General features: G+C 41.7%; 2 protein-coding genes across 5 annotated transcripts; one reads left to right on the forward strand and one right to left on the reverse strand.

Annotated features, from left to right (window-relative positions):
- The first annotated feature begins 4,446 nt into the window (after window positions 1-4,446).
- rgmb (repulsive guidance molecule BMP co-receptor b) lies at window positions 4,447-15,998 on the forward strand. The gene is made up of 3 exons (XM_042488956.2): window positions 4,447-4,968; window positions 10,381-10,958; window positions 12,807-15,998. The coding sequence occupies exons 1-3, from the start codon at window positions 4,851-4,853 to the stop codon at window positions 13,563-13,565; spliced, it is 1,455 nt and encodes a 484-aa protein (XP_042344890.2). The 5' UTR covers window positions 4,447-4,850; the 3' UTR covers window positions 13,566-15,998.
- LOC148189772 (uncharacterized) lies at window positions 15,807-17,868 on the reverse strand. Of its 4 annotated transcripts, XM_088076836.1 has the most exons (5): window positions 17,757-17,868; window positions 16,952-17,263; window positions 16,837-16,875; window positions 16,659-16,764; window positions 15,807-16,555 (listed from the first exon to the last, which is right to left on the reverse strand). In XM_088076836.1, coding segments are annotated over exons 1-5 (513 nt in total). In that variant the 5' UTR covers window positions 17,812-17,868; the 3' UTR covers window positions 15,807-16,554. The 4 variants fall into 4 exon arrangements, with proteins under 4 accessions (XP_087932962.1, XP_087932961.1, XP_087932960.1 ...); XM_088076835.1 differs by having other exon boundaries at window positions 15,807-16,764; XM_088076834.1 differs by having other exon boundaries at window positions 16,659-16,875.
- Between the last annotated feature and the right edge of the window lie 57 nt (window positions 17,869-17,925).

Consider the following 17,925-nt stretch of genomic DNA (forward strand, 5'->3'; position numbering starts at 1 on the left):
TTGTGCTGGTGACAGAGAGATGTAAGCATTTATGGTGCCCTTCTTTACAGATTTGTAATGTTAGCTAGTAGTTGCACACTTCTCTCTGCATGGTGATCTGGTTGGCAGGTGTAGTTAAGTAGAAAGAAAAAAAAAGTTTCTACATGAAACTGATCAAAACCAGTTCTGTGGTATATCTTGAATAAACCGAATCATGATGATGAAATGTATCTTATTGGTGCTTTGAGCATCACAAGCTGAGGGCCATCTAGTTCCATTATATTAGAGAGTAGGCAGAGATCTCTACCGCCAATACCTGCAACACTTAAAAATATTGATAAATAGCTCTAAAGGTAAGAGAGAAAATATGTGTTTTTAAATTTGGGGTGAACTGTCCCTTTAAAACTTCCCTTGAAACGTTCCTTGTATTTGTCACCTGTCTGTTTAACCCCTCCAGGCAGACTTTTAAGGCACACACTATTTACACCCTGTACAAATACATAAATATACACTACAGTGCAACATCTGACCAGATTTCCTGACTCATGGACACTGACTTCCTCTCTGGTGAGATCAGAGACTTCTGGCACAAACAGGAAGCTAATATAATCTAATATCAGAGCCTGTTTGAGTTGCACACATCATCTCCTTTGGCCATACTTACTGTCAAATCCTCACAAGCTTTAGAGTGACAGTGTGTGTGTGTGTGTGTGTGTGTGTGTGTGTGTTTACTTTACTGACACAATCACTGGAGAACAAGTGGCCATGACCAAACTTATGGCCGGCAGTGATGTGAGTGAAAGTACTGGGGTTGAGTCATGTTAGGGTGAAACTATCCGGCTATGACACATAGCACATAAAATATCAGCCACAGAGAAGCTCTGTTTGCTGCATGGCGGTGATGGAGACACACTCACATACATACAGTATATTCACACATATGCACAGACTGTGCACATGCAAAAAAAATAATCCAGGGTAGCACACTGTAACAGAATGCAGCACAGGATTAAAGCCCTGTGCACACGCACATGCAAACCTTCAACACACTTACTCTATTGACAGAATACTGACTGAGCATTAAAAGAGCAAACACACTGCAGATATGCACACTAAAAAAATATCTAGAGTTGTAGATACTTCGGCACTTTCTTTAAAGTCAGTTCCATAAAAGAAAGTTTGGATCAGGTTCAATTTCTTTGCAATAAAAAGTTTAAATGCATTTCAACCGCCTCCACAAAGTGGGTGTGAAGTTATTCATTTATGAATTATAGCTGTAGGTGGAGGGAACAATAGCTAGAGCAAAGGTACAGGCTGTTTTACATTATTGGCTGTGTATGCAGTGTCTTGTCATTATTGCCTGCAGGTGTTTACATTGTTTTCTCACCTTGTACCCTCTGCAGTTTTGTTCTTTTAACTGTACAGATATACAACTGTTACAGTTTGAACCGTGTGTGTGTGAGTGTGTGTGTGTGTGTGTGTGTGTGTGTGTGTGTGTGTGTGTGTGTGTGTGTGTGTGTTATGTTTGGACTGCTTTTTGTCACAGAGGTGCTCCCTTTCTATTGTGTTCTCTTCTGTTCTGTGTTGTGTGCTTTTGTGTCGATAAAGTCAGCAACGATACAAACTTATCTTGAGAAATCCACAGAGGGAAAGTTTGGGCACAACTCCTTTCAACTCATCATAATTATTTGGAATTAAGTTAAAAGTGTGATGTTTATAAGTCCTAGAGGGTTTCATCAGAAGACATAAAACAAAAATCAAACATGGAGTTAACCGTGCGATTGTGAATATACCCACCAATTAATAACATTTTTCTCTCACAAAGTAATTGCAGCTCGTTTGGACAGTGGATCAAAGAAATCAAAGGCTCAGTGGGGCAGATTAAAATCACAGCAGTGAGAAAAACTCGTCCAGCATTAAAAGTTGAGTGGGAAAAGAGAGAAGTAAGTCATCAGAAACTCTTTAGATTATAGTTTATTTTAGTTTTAATTTGTTTTTATGGTGAGAACACTTCCGGTTCAAAATGTGCATGTATGGCATCCGAAATATATACAAAAGGTTTTTAATTTACACTTAAATAAGAGTTCTTATGGGTTTGCCGTAAACACTGTAAAAATGTTTTATATTTACATATATTTATATTGCTGTACTGCATTAATGAAAAGAAAAACTTTAAAACTTCATCACCACACAGAAATCATATACTGTATATGCAGATGATCTCTGGGCAAAAAAAACAGCTTTATTTATAGATCACGTTTCATTACAAAGAAACACAATGTGATTTGCATAAATAAAAAATGATCATAGAAAACATCAAAGATATGTCACACAATGACATAACAATGAAAATAACGTACTTGAATACATACCTATTATACCTAAACACACACTCACACTACTGTTCATAGGTCTGAGAAAACAGGGAGGTTTAGAGCTTAGCTTCAAATATAGATACAGCTCTGAAAGCACCTTTATCAGCTCCCAATCTTATTCTGAGTACAACTAAAAAGCCACAATCTGAATACCTGAGATGTCTGAAGGGAATATACTTAGTGAGCAGGTCAGAAATATTCTGGGGAGCTGAACCATTTAGTTCCACCAGTATACCAGTGGGGGAAGTGATGGAGTAATGTGATGATTCTTTTTTTGAAGTTCTGTATGAGTTGAAGTCTTCCTATTGAATGTTTTGATAATGCAGTGAAAAGAGCATTGCAGTAATCTAATCTGTTTTTAAAATGAATACATGAACTAGTTTCTCAGAATCAATTTGTGATATGAATATTATTATTTCTATACATTTCTTGGGTGATTTTCAAAATCAAGGTTCAGGATGACACACTGGTCATATGACTGTATTGCATCTTGGATTATGCAAATATTCTTTCTTTTTTTTCCTCTGTAACAAAAAGTTCACAACAAACAGTTTCGTGACTGTGATGTTAATCTGTCTGGGAATGTATGACTTAATACAGTTAAAGCTCGTAAAATTAATTTACATATTCACAGCTGGCTCACACTGCACCCTTTAGCTACAGCAGCTACTTTCTCAGGCAACTAGCAACAATTTCCCTTTGTTGTTCACTGTAAGATCTGAAAAGTTTACGTTACTCAAAACAATTTTGTAAACAGATTGCCTTGAAGGGGAAAGTAAATATAACTATTAATCTTAAGTTATATTTAACTAATTGTTAAGTTTACAAAAAATTTAGCTGTATTTACTTAATTGTGTGAATTTACTGCAACTTAAAAATGACAAGTGGAATATCCCTTTTCTTTCAAAGTGGGCTACTTGAGTAAACTAAGTTAGTCAGACTTAACTTGATTCTGCCAATGAAGTTAGGAGATCTGCGAGTTCTGTTTTGTTAACATGTTTAAGAAACAAATATACAAATATGACTGACTAGTTTGCAGCTGGCAGAATACAGTTATAAGGCACAGTAAACTTTGTTTACGGAAGATGCTAAAACTTAAAAAAAAAAAGTTATGTCCACTTGATTTTGTGAAGTTGTTGCAACTTAAAAATGACATATTTAATTAACTCAATCTTTCTAAGTTAACTTAACTATTAGATATAAAGTATATATAAACTACAAACAGTGGTTCCCAACTGGTCCAGCCACAGGGTCCAGAGATTGTCTTTAGTCATTAATTCAAGGTCCACACTTCAGAAAAATTACCACATATTTAATTTGATTTCACAAAATGTATACACGTGGGCTTAGAAATGAAAATGAAATATTGCAGGAATAAAATGCAGTCACTCAAAACTTAGAAAATATATTCCTGCAACCAAAACAGTGCATATTATTGCTTCAAGATTAGTGACATAAAAATGCTGTAAAGGCAAAATTTGTTAATATACCAAATAATATTAATAACAACAGTGCAACAAAATTGTAGCTGAACAGAAGGAAATGGCCCTTAAAAATAAAAACCCTGTGTAAATTGTGTGAAATTCAAATACAATGCTCTTTTTATTTATTTATTTTTTTTTAAAAAAACTTGGCATGTTCGGGAGTAAAGTAAAGTAAAATCCACTTGTCAGATTTGACAGCGCAGGTAAATTTATTAGTAGTAGTAGTAGTAGCAGTAGAAGTAGTAGTAGTATTAAGTAGGAAAGAAAACGTGACAAAAACACACAAAGAAATATGGTGATGTCTTGGAGGCTCTGGTTTCTCTTGATCAGCTTTCACTCTGCCAAATAAAATACCTCGGCAGCACTGCATCGGAAACCCATTATTCTCTTCGGTATACACAGTGATTTAATGGCATCTTACCAACGTTTTACAACTTTTATCTCCGACCTCTTCATTATTTTGTAGACAGAGAGAGAAAGAGCGAGGGAGAGAGAGAGAGGGAGAGAGTTGTGGGAGGCGGGTTTTCCGCCAGCAGGGTTTGGTTGATTCTCTATTGATTTGTCGGAGGAGCAGAGGAGGAGGAGGAGAAAGTGAAAGGGGAGGAGTGGAGGAGAAACCCCGGCCTGCCTGGTGGGGAAGGGAGAGATGTGATTGTGCGTGTTTTGGGGACGAGAGAGGAGAGCACAGAGTGATCACAATCAAGGCGAAAGTCCGACCGCGGAGGGAGCGCACTTAAAATCACGTGGGGGGTGTGGATTTGTAGCGGGGGGAGTAAAAGTGTCGACGAAGTGACTTCTCCTCGCACTTTGTTTTGCCTTTCGACCCCTCCGCCCTGCATTCCGCGGAGCAGCTGTGTTTTAATGCCCCTGCGCACCCGAGGAGGAGAGGAAGGAGACAAGAGTGAGGAAGAAGAGGAAGAAGAAGAAGAAGAAGTGAGAAGGCCTGGACACCACCCCTCCTCGCCCTCTGGAGGTCTGTCCACTCTCCCCTCCTGGCCCTGCATGGACGGGGATGGGGAGAGCCGGATGCTGTTGCCGCGGGGCTGAGCGCCTCGCCTCCCCGTCTCTGGTGCGCCGCTTCCGGCCACTGCTGCTGCTGATCATCGCTCTCTGCTGCGGAGCTCACATAGGTAACTGATTGCACTTCAGCAACTCATGTGCCCCGGTCAAGATCGCAACTAATCTGTAATTTCACGCACTTTGTTGTCCAATTTCGCACTTATTGCTGCGCGGTGCACAAACTGCAACCACAGTTAACTCTTAATTCCCAGTCTGTTGCATTTAGTCGCGATCAGATACTTTATTAGTAATTATTAGGGGTTTGTAATCATTGCGTGGCCGATCCTTGTGTTGGGCCCAGTGCTGCCTGACAATGGCTCTCTCTCCAGCGGCAGTGCAGCAGTCTGAGCACGGATCGAGTTTCTCCTCCTCTCTCCTGGGCCGTCATTCTCCTGTCTGCCCCTTAATGGCTCATGGAGGAGGGGAAGAGAGGGTGACTATCTCTCCTCATGTCCATGTTTAACAGATTACAGCTTTAGTCAGAGCAATACTGAAGCAAACAATCTATCTGAGTGTAAATCGGATCATAAAAAGTTAGGATCAGGGCTTTGCTTTGTTGTAAATCTGACTACATCTATTGTGGAACATAGTGTATATGCAAATTAACAAAATGCATCATAAGAGATAGTATCAAAGTGATCAAAGTTAAACAATGTAAAGGAAAAAGCAACAAGCAATTTGTTTTTGAATGCCGATGTGTCTGAATTTGTGGTTGTTTGTCTTCTTTTAACCACCAAAAGCAGAGACTCACACCTCGCAATCTGAGCCACATGCTGGACAGAGAAAGAAAACAAAAGAAGAGTGTGTTTAATGAAAGCCAAAGGTTAATAAGGTGTTTGTTAGACTAAAACATAATGACTCCTTCTCTGTGGAGGTCATGATCTAACCACTTATTTACCACATTGCTCAATGGTTTTAAATTCATCAACACAGATGCAAAAAGCAATCCCCTTTCCAGAAACCAGCTTCTTTCGGGGGGCAGAGGCTGTGTGTGTGTGTGTGTGTGTGTGTGTGTGTGTGTGTGTGTGTGCAGGGGGTCGGCTGTTGTGGCGGCTGTCTGTTGAGCAGTCACACCTCCAGTAATTAGTTTAACACGGCTCAGGCAGCGGGACAAAACCGCCTCTGCACGCAGCCTGGTGGGAACAGAGAGACCCACTCCACATTAAAGACCCACTTGGCACCTTCTGCTACACGTGCGTCACCTGGAAAGAATGCGTATTATTTAGCGTGTTGTTGTTTTATTTGTTATAACTTGTACATTTCAAGGCATTCAGACATATTATCGCATATCGCTCTGGCTTTCAGCTCCTTGTGTCGGTTCAGATGTCGAGGCAGGAATGTCAGAGTTGATGTTTACACTCCTGAGTGTCTATGCGAGAGAGTGCATGAGCTCCTGTAAAGCTTTGTATCTCTAAGCTTGGAGGAGCTGTTTGTGTGATTTGAGCTCAGTGTGTGTGTGTGTGTGTGTGTGTGTGTGTGTGTGTGTGTGTGTGTGAAAGAGAGAGAGTGCACACAACAAGGTGATCAATAAGCACTTCACAAGCCATTCCCTCAGTTGAGAGATGATCCCAGTAGATCCCTTTCTGATCTCCAGAGATCAGAGAATTTGGAGGCTGTCGGATGGGGAGACAAAGAATCGCTAAACTGAGCCGGAGAGATTCAGCTGGAGGATCTTTTGACCTCTGTCTGATGGTGGAGAGGGTGCCTCAGGATGCGGGGGAGAGAAGCCGGCCAGGGACCGAGAGAGCTGAAGGCTGAAAACAGAATATAATATCAGAAGAGTGCTGATGGAGGGAAATTATTTGAGCTGGAAAAAAAAATAACAGCAGATGAGGCTTGAGAGAAAAGATGAGATGAGACCTGAGTGAAAAGGAGAGGTTAATATTGTGGTAGGGCATGGAAGGAGTGCTGTGGGCATTGCTGGCTGTTTTATTGTGTCTATATTAGATGCTCACCCCAGGGGATGACACAAACCAGGCTCTAGATGTGTTGAACGGCATCAGCTCCTCACAAGAGGAGTTCTTTATTCTCTTCTTAACAACATTTCCAAGTCAATTCAGTATTCATCACATCGACTCGACTTACCACAAATTGCTTATTTATATGCATAGATTGGATTTTCTTTTGAAAGTACAGCTGCTCGTGCTTAGAAAGGACGTTTAGGAGGACGGCCTCAGAAAAGGAAGATCACTGGAAGCCTTAAAGCACAAAAATTTAAGAACTTGAGCTTTAATATTGTAATTCATCACATAGAAGTCTTTTTTTGCAGCTGGTGTGAAACTTCAGCAGATGCCTGTCATCAGAGAGGTTTTAACATTCATTTAAGTCAGCGGTTTGAACCCGAGTCCTTCAGTTACAGGGTCGACTCTTGTCTACTACGTCACCCTGCTGGGAAAATGTCAGTGAATGAGTGCTTTTGTGTGTTTTTTTAGAACAGCTCATGATTCTGATACCCCTCCGAAAGAGAATAAACCCACTTTGATTAGATTGGGTATTTAGGTACTGCGGGGCAGATAGGAGGGAAAGAAGGAGGCTGTTGGAGCGCCAGTCAAAGACACAATGTGTCCTCAGTACTCAGACCGTCTGTACAGTGGTGGCTGGCATGGACTGCAGCCTGTGTGTGTGTGTGTGTGTGTGTGTGTGTGTGTGTGTTGGTTTGTGTGTCTGTAGGTTGGTGTCAGTATTTAACAGGCAGGAGAGAGATTCTGGAGCGTGGTGCGAGTGGGGGCCGTACCTGCACCTTGATTTCTAAAACTCAGAGCACTACTGCCCCCAAATGGTGGCGCCCGACTCCGTCATGCCCCAAAATCAAATAAATGTGCAAAGAAGGGCTGGAATGTGCTGTTTGTGTGTGTGTGTGTTTGTGTGTTGGTGGTTGTGAAGTGGTGGTGTGACATTAAGGGAATCTGTTGATTTCAGTGCACACCACGCGCTCTCTGCTTTTTGCTTGGCCATTAGTAGATCATACCACCATCTAAACATCACTGACTGCGTGCGTTTAACGGAAGCACAAGCAGCATTCTTTCTAAGATAGCTATTTGTGTGTGTGTGTGTGTGTGTGTGCAGCTGCCGATACACTGCAGAGCCTCTCTCTGGTCTAATCTAATAGGAGCACGCTGTGACTGATGCATTAGGTCTGGTCTCTAATCTCTCTCTCTCACTCTACCTCCCTCTCTCTCTGATGATCTATGATATAAAAGGCTGGTTTGACCCTTGTTAAATTCAGAAATATAGCAACAGATAAAACATCAGGGACAATTTCGGGCCAAGAAATTTGTTGCTAACGGGTTTACAGGGACAGAGTAATCAGTGTTTTGGATGCATTTCCTTACTTCAGCCTGCTCATAGCTGTAAACAAACATTAAAGTGACAAAAAAGACTTGAAATTATATCTAATAAACAGAGGTGGGAACATGTCATCGTTTTGCAATTCCCAAGTAAATCTCAAGTCTTTTCACTCAACTCCCAAGTTTCAAGTCTTTGAGTGACTTTGACTTTCAAGTCCTTAACAAGTCATAATGTGCTCTTGGCCAATTGTAATGCCATTTTAACATCCCAGTGTGTAGGATTTAGGGGAATATATTGGCAGAAATTGAATAGAATATAATCAGTATGTTTTCTTTCATGTTTAATCACCTAAAAATAAGTACTGTCCTGTTTTCATTACCTTAGAATGAGCCATATATATCTACATATTGAGCGGGTCCTTGTTTATGGAGATTGCCATGTTCACCGCCATGTTTCTACAGTAGCCCAGAACAGACAAAAAAACGCCTGAACAATGAACACTGACTGGAGATGTTTCAGCTGGTTTCAGTTCTACAATCTTCTTAGCTAGATGCCACTAAATTCCCTTAAGTCTTACATGCAACAACAGAGTAATAATGTATTAAATCATGATTGCTTTTTTAAAATTTGTATTTTTTTTATTTCATTTATTCATTTATTTTATTTAAAGTCTTGGAAAACATATTGAGGGTGAACCTTTCAATGGTGCCAAAGTTCAACATTCAATTTAAAACAAATTATCGATACAGAAAATTGCAAAGGCTTGTACTAAAAGTAAACAAACCTAAAACAATGACGGTCACAGTCAGTGAAATCACTATTAAATCTTGGAATTCATTCAGTGTTATCAACGAGGACAGCTCAAAATTTTGTTGAAGCGTATTCCAAGTATATGCGGCTTGGTAGAAAAAGGCTGATCTTCCTTGCTATGTACCAATGTTTGGCACCTGCAGGGTGAGCCGTGACTGAGAACAGGTACAGTGACTACCAAAAGTCCATGTTAGCATGGTTGATAGATTTGGAAATAAGGAAAATTAAATGCAGGTCCCTCCTCTTTTTGAAAAAGAAGACAATGGTGTGTCCCATAGCTGTCACCAGTGATAAATCTTTAGGCTGAGTGTTGATCTGCATTTAAAGGTCGGAGAGTGAAACTGGACGCCTGCCCGTAAATAACATCACCATTGTTCAATAAAAAGAGGAAAACAACCTCAACAAGTCTTTTTTTGATGAATAATGGAAAGCAGGATTTTTTTAAATAAGAAAGACTAATTTTGCCCTCAACTTTGACTGCAGCATGTAAACATGGAATTTGAAAGTAGGTTTTTTGTCAATTAAAATGCCAGGATAATTATAATGGCACTCAGCTACAAAATGTTATTTCTTCATAGTTCTCTCCTGCAACTTAACTGAATGCTGTCAGATTGGTTGAATTTAAGTGTATCTGGGGAATTAACTTTCGACTTGCAGGAAATTAATAATAGTTGAATCAGGAAATTAAGGGGAATGGCTTGATTAGTGGCACACTTTTTAAATAACATACCTCTTGAACTTTGGGCTTGGGGAAAGGTATTAAGTCAAAGTGAAGTTGCAACTCTTTGGTGTTAAAGTCCAAGTCAAGTTGCAAGTCTTTTTTGTTTTTGTCAAGTCTAAAGTCTGAAGTAGAGTCTGACTCAAGTCCAAGTCATGTGACTCGAGTCCACACCTCTGCTAATGAAGATACATTTTTGATTGTGTATTTTCTTTACTCAGGGTACACAAGCTCACAAATACAATACCCTTCAATCTTTGCTGACACAGTCTCAACAAATATATTAAAATGCTTGTATACATAGCACACCTTGTATTATCTTGCACTCTCTGTCTGTAACACAGTACGTGTTATGTACTCCCTGTCTATATAAGTACTATTATCTCACTCCTTGTGGGAAAAAGTTCTTTATCTTTTCTGTCTGACTGCTCTTTGGTTTATTGCTCCTCAGGTTTATGACACTCACGCAGCGGCGCTACTGATTCATCAACACTTTAACCAGATTCTTTTTCCAGTTTTATTGGGTTGGATTATAACAGACCGGTAGCATCGTGCTTTCAACTTCAAAGTAACCGTATTTTTGTGTGCACATCCTGTTTCTAGTTAAATGCATGTGATGATCTTAAATTGGTCACTTTTCTAACAGTATTTCCACATCTCTCTCCAGGTCAGTGCCAGGTGGCCGCCCCTCAGTGCCGTATCCAGAAGTGCACCACCGACTTTGTCTCCCTGACCTCCCACTTGACACCGGCCGTGGATGGCTTCCACACCGAGTTTTGCAAGGCTTTACGCGCATACTCGGCCTGCACCCAGAGGACAGCCAAGTCCTGCCGGGGGAACCTGGTCTTCCACTCGGCCGTGCTGGGCATCTCTGACCTCATGAGCCAGAGGAATTGCTCGAGAGACGGGCCCACATCCTCCACACACCCTGAGGTCCAACACGAGCCCTGCAACTACCACAGTCGCACCCAGCACGCCCACGCCCATCCCCACTTGCATGCACACACACATTCCCACGGTCACGGCCACGGTCACGGCCACGGTCATGGCCACGACCACAGCCACTCTCGGCCCGTGTACCTGTTCTGCGGGCTGTTCGGGGACCCGCACCTGAGGACGTTTAAGGACAGCTTCCAGACTTGTAAGGTGGAGGGGGCGTGGCCTCTCATCGATAATGACTATCTGTCTGTACAGGTCACCAATGTTCCCGTGGTGCCTGGCTCCAGTGCCACAGCAACCAATAAGGTGAGAAGTTCTAAGGAGGGAAGCAGAGAGAAGCAGGCTTTTGGGGTCTAATTTGCTGTAATTCAGGCTGGGAGAGTTTCTTAAGTGAGAGCAGCTGGTGTAATCTAGTTTCTGTGTGTGTGTGTGTGTGTGTGTGTTTGTGCGCGCGCATGTGTGTGAGAAGCATTTTCCATAATGACCTCGAGGTTGTTTTTCTGTGCCTCAGAGTAAGAAATGTTATGAATGTAAGGCTAGAAAACACGCTCGCTCTCCCTGCTCTACTTTTCGACTCGCAGGTGTGAGGTTGATCTTGTGACTATCTCTTGTGACTGAAGCTGTGTTGGAAACCGAACTTGGTTAATGGCTGCATGTAGCCTGACCTCTAATAACATGGAATGAGATGTGTGAAAGGACCCACTGTTTACCCATGTGTGTGTTCGCAAGCATTTGTGTGTCTCAGAAGTGCTACTCCTTGCAGCTTAAAGCGCTGTGTGCGTGCGTGCGTGTGTGTGTGTGTGTGTGTGTGTGTGTTAAGGGTCTGTATCCCTTTGTGACAAAAAGACACACATGCAGCACCCAGTGGATGGGGAGCCACACAAGGTGATCTTTGTGGTGTTAAAGGAGCTTTGTTGATAGTTATTATATCCTGATGATCTGCCTCTCTCTTTGTCAATAGCTTTAATTATTAAAACACATACACACCCATGCATACACTTAGTCATGCACACGCCGACAGAAACACACACACACACATTAAGCAAATAGTGGTGTTGTTACACTGTGGAGCTGAAGGTTTGACCTTGTGTCAGAGGTGGGGCAAGTTATTAGTCACGATTATTAGGGACACACACTCTCTCTCTCACACACACACATGCATACACACACATTAACAGGCCTCCAGGCTTAATGGCCTGCCAAGCCTCATTCCTCACGGCTGTCATGTGAACAAAGCAGCCATTCACCGGAACTATGATGCTAATGCTAACCGTAATGCTCACACCACACCCTGCATCCACTCACCACTGAGCCCTGTGTGTTTTTAAGTGTGTGTGTGTGTGTGTGTGTGTTTGTGCGCGCATGTGTCAGCATGTTTGCATAGCTGTGTCAAATTACGACTTGTTAAAAAGTCATTTAGTCATTTCTCAAATGTAGCGTGATGAGAGTCAGTAACCTGTGTAACGGTGAAATGTTAATATTTGCAAGAGTGTGTGAGAGACCTTTTACCTGATCTCTCTGGTGGAAACGATTGATTATCAATTTATCTAGCAATGTTTTTCTCCATTAATTTATGGGGTTATAAGCAAATCTCAATGCCACTGAGTATCAGGATATTCTGTGTTGTGATAAGGTTGATTATCAAAAACAGCAAAACGATTTTTAATTAGTAGCTTACATACAAAAATAAATGACTGGTTTATTTTGTGTTGGCTGCTAGATCCTAGTTTTGTAATCTGTCTTCAACCATTTGACTCGTTCAACAAAATATATCATCACCATAAACACCAAGAACACAGGCATTGTCTTGCAGGAAATAAGGAAATAAACATAATACTTCAGCGTTTTGCTAAAGGTTTTTGTAAAAGACTGTGCACGTAAGGAGCAGAAACCACACAGGTGAACTGTGAACACTTACATAGGCAAAAGTTCCACATTAAGTTTATCTTAATTAACTAATCTATTAATCAACGGTTGCAGCTCTGCAACTTAATGATTTAATATTTCAACTCTGCTCCTCTCCTTGATGGTAGTTGTGTTTGTTCTGTATCTAACGAACGGACATTGTAATTATCAACTGATTGTATCAGTAATTTTCATTCTTTGAACTTAATATCTCTAACTTACCTGATGCTCCTCTCACCCTCTCTACAGATCACCATCATCTTTAAGCCCTACGAGGGCTGTACCGACCAGAGGGTCTACCAGGCTGTCACAGACAACCTCCCTGCTGCCTTCGATGATGGAACTGTGAGCAGCGGAGACCCCATCCACATTTCTGCTGGTGCAGAAGGTGCAACTGGCAAGGTGCGCGCTCTGTGGATCTCTGAGCGCAGCCCCGGGCGCCACGTGGAGCTGCACGCTGGCTACATTGGCGTAACTGTAATCGTTCGCCAGCTGGGCCGCTACCTGACCCTAGCAGTGCGGATCCCAGAAGAGCTTGCTCAGGCCTACGATGCCACCCAGGACCTGCAGCTCTGTCTGAACGGCTGCCCCGGAGGAGAACGCATCGACCAGGCGGGGCACCTTCCCCTGCCCCTCTCCCCTCCTGCACTCGGCCTGCAGCTTCAGCAGCTGCGTCGGCCCAGCTACTCCTCACAGACACAAGCATCCCCCTACGGTGCCACACAGGTTTTCAGTGTGGAGGGGGCCAAGGACCGCTGCAGGGAGCAGCTGGAGGTGCAGGACATTTACTTCCACTCCTGTGTGTTTGATCTCCTGACCACCGGGGATGCGAACTTCACAGTGGCAGCATACAGCGCCCAGAAAGACATGGAGAGTCTCCACCCACACAGGGATAGATGGAGGATCTACCCCCGTGGCTCTGCCACCTCCACCTTACACTCTGATTCTCAAGCTGTCAGACGGCTGGCTCTGCTCCTGCTGAGTGCTCTGACCATGGCGTTGATGTAAGAGCGGGAGTTGGAGGCTTGTGTATGTGCGTGCACTAGAGAGAGAGTTTCGGGAGTTTTTTGCTGAGCACTGATACTGAGCACTGATTTCTCGCTCATGTAGAGAGGAAACAGCAGGCTGGACAGTTACTGGGAACAAGTGTTTTTGGCACAGGAGAGACTGGCAACACTAACTGCATCTGACCTGGCAGAATCAGCCCTCTGGGGACAAACACAGGAGATGTGATGACGGCTTTCACAATCTGTCTTCATCTTTGGATAAGACACTTGACAATGACAAAAACATACCTGGGAGGGTGAGCAGAGTGTGTGGATATACACTCCAAACTGTAAATAGCTTGTCTTCAGTGCACAGTGTAATGGCGTAGAGTTTGTTTGTGTCATTTGATGTGATTTTTCTTTAATACCTCAGACAGAGGACGTTTGTTTTAACAGAAGCACTTTATTAATTTTTTTTTTTTTTTAACAAATCCACATCAGTGTTTCTTCCTCTCATTTAAGGTCCTCCGACAACATCTGCAATGACTCAAGCTTTGGAGACCTTCTCTAATTCGATTTTTGATCCTTTCAATGTAAAAGTCTGTTGAATACAAGGAGCTGCCATTTTTTGTTAAAAAGCATCATTCTTCCAGGAGCTGATTTGACTCAGCGTCTCATTTTGAGTCAGTTAATGTGAGTTGTTCTCTTTTGAATGTATTATTAATATTGTCACAGCAAATGCCATCAGTACTATTTTGTTGCTGTACGAATTTGTTGTTTTTCCTCAGTCCTGATTTCAAATATGCGCGAGTGTGTGTAAAAGTGTGTGTGTGTGCGTGTCAGTGTTTGTTTTGTTTTACCAGTTGGTGACATGCTTGGAATTGTTTTATTCCCTCTGAATGTGTTCAGAACAAACGCAAAGTGAATTTTTACCTCATGTTACTTGTGCAAACGCGGCCGCTGGCCGGTTGCGCTAATTAACTGGGAAAGGCAGCTCACATTAATGTTAGTGCTGACTTGAGTCGCAGTTAAGCACAACCCATAGCCAGAATAAAGTAACAAATGCATATTTTCAGAACTTATCATGTAGTGCATGGCTTCGCCCACTTGTTTTTTTGCCCAGAGTTGGCAACAAGTCTTTCCTCCAATTATGATTCATGGCAACATCTGGAGAATCTCAGTGCTGATAGGCTTTCACCATGGGTGTATTACCATTCGGGCCTACCGGGCCCTTGCGCAGGGGCCCAAGGGCTCAGAGGGGCCATAGGCCAAAGCTTCTGTGTGAAATTACTGTTATTAACTTTACATTTCTTAACAAAGGACGTAGTTATTCATGTTAATGACAGAAAAACTTAAGAAATGGACAAACATTTACTTTGAATATATCGCAAGTAAGAACCCATCACGTTACATTTCAAGCGAGTGTTAATCCCATCAGTCTATCTATCGCACTTAAACTCTTTGGGGGAAACAACAGCATGTTGTACCTGCCAGAGGGTTAATTTGCCTGTGGCTTTCACGATACAGTCATGCAAATTTTTTGCTCAAGTTTAAACATTTCACTTCGCATGGACACATATTTGCCCCTATTCACGTATTTGCATTGACTTTGTATGGATTGACACCGTGCAAAAAATTTGCTTTGCATTTGGTTGAACACTTCTTGAGAATCATGTCACAGGTATTCCCACCTGTTTGCCAAGACGCTGTGACGATACCGGCTCACGTATGTTTTCTCTCTGTATTCTTTGTTGTGTTAATTTGAGCCAAAGACAGATAATGTATGGTTTTTATGTACAAAGGAGATCATAACTCACCACCAAGCCAGCACCCCTCTCCTCCTCCTCCTCCTCCTCCTCCTCCTCACACTCTTTTCTGTTTTTTTTTTTTTTAAAGTTGCTACTGTAGACTGTTTTACTAACTGCCAGAACTGACGAGCTGTTCGTTACTGGGATACGTGTAAGATACTGAGTGTAAACAAAACACAGCAAATCACTGAGAACCTTACCGCACTGTCTGCTGTGCTTCAGCAGTGTGTTGTGGGAAATGTATGCCATTTGATAGACACGTCAACCCTCGACACTATGAGCCTTTTTAAAATGTAACATTCTGTATAATTATGCCCAGTTTGTTTTGTCATATCAGCTTAATCTCAGTTTTTGGCAATGTGATCTCTTACATCATGTGTGAGTGTCAGTTTGGTGACGAGTGACTGGTCAATGTTGAAATACTTAACTTATTTATGAACGTAGTGTCCTGTAGAGGAAGTTAAGCTCCATATTCTTGCTGTTGGAAAATAATTTAAAAAATGTCAGATGTGATTGTACTGCCACTTAGTGGTGCTCTGTTGCTATGTCAGTGTGTTACTCAAGACGCTCAAAAAAAAAAAAAAATGGAGGAAAAAAACTGTGTGCAAGTGTTTTATTTAAAAAACAATAAAGTCAAAACAATCCAAGCTCACTTCCTGTTTATTTATGTAAAAAAAAAAAAAAAAAGAGAACAAAAATATACAGTTTATTTGTAAACTTGAGTCAAGTTTTTCCAACATTTATTTTAGCAATACAAGCAATTCAGGATTAAAGATTAGAGTAAGGATACACACAGATCTCCCAAACACACACACACACACACACACATACACACACACACGTATAACAGTATGTGTACTAACCCATCTGTCTGAGGTTAGGTTTCGATCAGATACCAGGTTTGACCTCACAACGCAATCTTTTTTCAACTGCCACTGTCGGCAACACCTGGGATGTCAGCGAGAAAAGGCGCGACAGAAGATGAGAAGCACTTGAGACCTGCTGCTTTTATGATCCTGCAGTGGATAATTTCCCATTTAATGCACGAGATTCCAATCCAAAGATCGATGTTAAGCCCTTATCAAAAGCCAACCTCAAGGGAAGACGTGAAACTGCAGAAATCCTCACTGTGCAGACTTCACTCAAGAAAGAGTTCCCTCTCTGGGTTTTCTTTTTCAAGGTGACGTGGTACATCAGAAGCCCTCTATTTTAGATCAAAAAACATTTCCACACTGTGAGACAACATTATAAAGGTGAGTGAAAACCTGGTTATTTTCTTACTGATGCACACAGACTCATCTTCTTACCACTTGATAACAGCGTAAATTGTCATCAAACTGTTGAAGATGATGATCTTTATGAGAATCAGCCTCATAACCACAACAACCACGGTGTTTGTCCACACAGCAACATCTGGGGAACAAACCACACACATTAACATGAGGCGCAACATCAGTATGATGTTTAAAAATGTTAAAAACATACCTCCTTTTTCTTCATATTCACAGCAGACGTCTCTACGATCTGAAATGATAAAAATAAATAAATAAAATAACTAAAATGGTACAATGACAGATATCACCATCAGTTCTAGTCCTACCTGATGAGGTAGTGTGGTGTCTCCTGGTGACTTTTGGGTGTCGTCTGTGACTCACAGAGCAGCTGTACAAGGGCCAGTCACGGGTCGCCACTGTGATGATCGCCACAGCGCTGCTGCCTCGATGTTTCCTGTTTACAGCGAAGCTGTATGGTGAGCTGGACATGTGGCCTTCAGATTGAGACTTCCAGCTGACCTTTAGGTGACCTCTCCTGAAGTCACTCACCATACAGACCAACAGGGTCCAGCCCAGCCTCTCCCCTGACAGGTGGACTGGAGGGGCCAGAGATGCCAGCACATCACCCTCTACACCTCCTTAGAGATGATGGAGGATCACATGAAAATGAAATTAGAATGCAGAGAGCACTTGGTCTAGCAGGAGGGTATGTATTGGTTAAAACACAATATTGCAATATTGTGCAGAACATCAATAAAGTAGTGGATATGGTGGGGGTTTTTTTTTAAATAATGGCACGTTTGCTGTTGTATAAGAGGTCAGAATTTCAAACATGAACATTAAGATGACACTTTGTTCCGTATTAGTGAAGTTTATGATGTTTTTAATGAAACTTTTTAACATTATTGCCAGATGCAATTAAAAAAATGTCAATCATCTGTTTTCATGCTGCAAACTTAAAAAAAAAAGAAAAAGGAAATAAAAGAAATATGGTTGTCATGCTTCAAACACAGAATTTTACTGCCTATTGATGCAAAATTTTCACAGGAAATAGAATGAATATATACTGTAAGTATAATAATTAAATATTAATTTTACCATAATCGTGCATTAGAATTGTAAAGCTCTTACCTGTCCATAAATAGATGATAGGGAGGTAAAATAGTCCCCTGGACGGCTCAGTCATGTCTGCTTTATTTAGAGTCAGTGCCTGGTCTGTGTGTTTGTTTGTGCACTTTGTGTATTTGTGAGTGTGTCAAATGGGGGCATGCTGTTTGGCTTTGCCAGGAGCATTGCATTA

This window comes from Plectropomus leopardus, chromosome 4 (assembly GCF_026936395.1).
Source record: "Plectropomus leopardus strain MGB_pleo_1.0 chromosome 4, ASM2693639v1, whole genome shotgun sequence".
In the NCBI taxonomy this organism is placed as follows: Eukaryota; Metazoa; Chordata; class Actinopteri; order Perciformes; family Serranidae; genus Plectropomus; species Plectropomus leopardus.

What these genes read in the sequence shown, in the direction of transcription:
- rgmb (XM_042488956.2), top strand. Translation starts at nt 4,851, where the DNA reads ATGGGGAGAGCCGGATGCTGTTGCCGCGGGGCTGAGCGCCTCGCCTCC. An exon ending in CTGCTGCGGAGCTCACATAG is followed by an intron (nt 4,969 to 10,380) that starts GTAACTGATTGC and finishes ATCTCTCTCCAG; the next exon opens with GTCAGTGCCAGGTGGCCGCC. An exon ending in GTGCCACAGCAACCAATAAG is followed by an intron (nt 10,959 to 12,806) that starts GTGAGAAGTTCT and finishes CCCTCTCTACAG; the next exon opens with ATCACCATCATCTTTAAGCC.
- LOC148189772 (XM_088076833.1), bottom strand. Translation starts at nt 17,811, where the DNA reads ATGACTGAGCCGTCCAGGGGACTATTTTACCTCCCTATCATCTATTTA. An exon ending in TATCATCTATTTATGGACAG is followed by an intron (nt 17,264 to 17,756) that starts GTAAGAGCTTTA and finishes ATCATCTCTAAG; the next exon opens with GAGGTGTAGAGGGTGATGTG. An exon ending in ACACCACACTACCTCATCAG is followed by an intron (nt 16,876 to 16,951) that starts GTAGGACTAGAA and finishes TTATCATTTCAG; the next exon opens with ATCGTAGAGACGTCTGCTGT.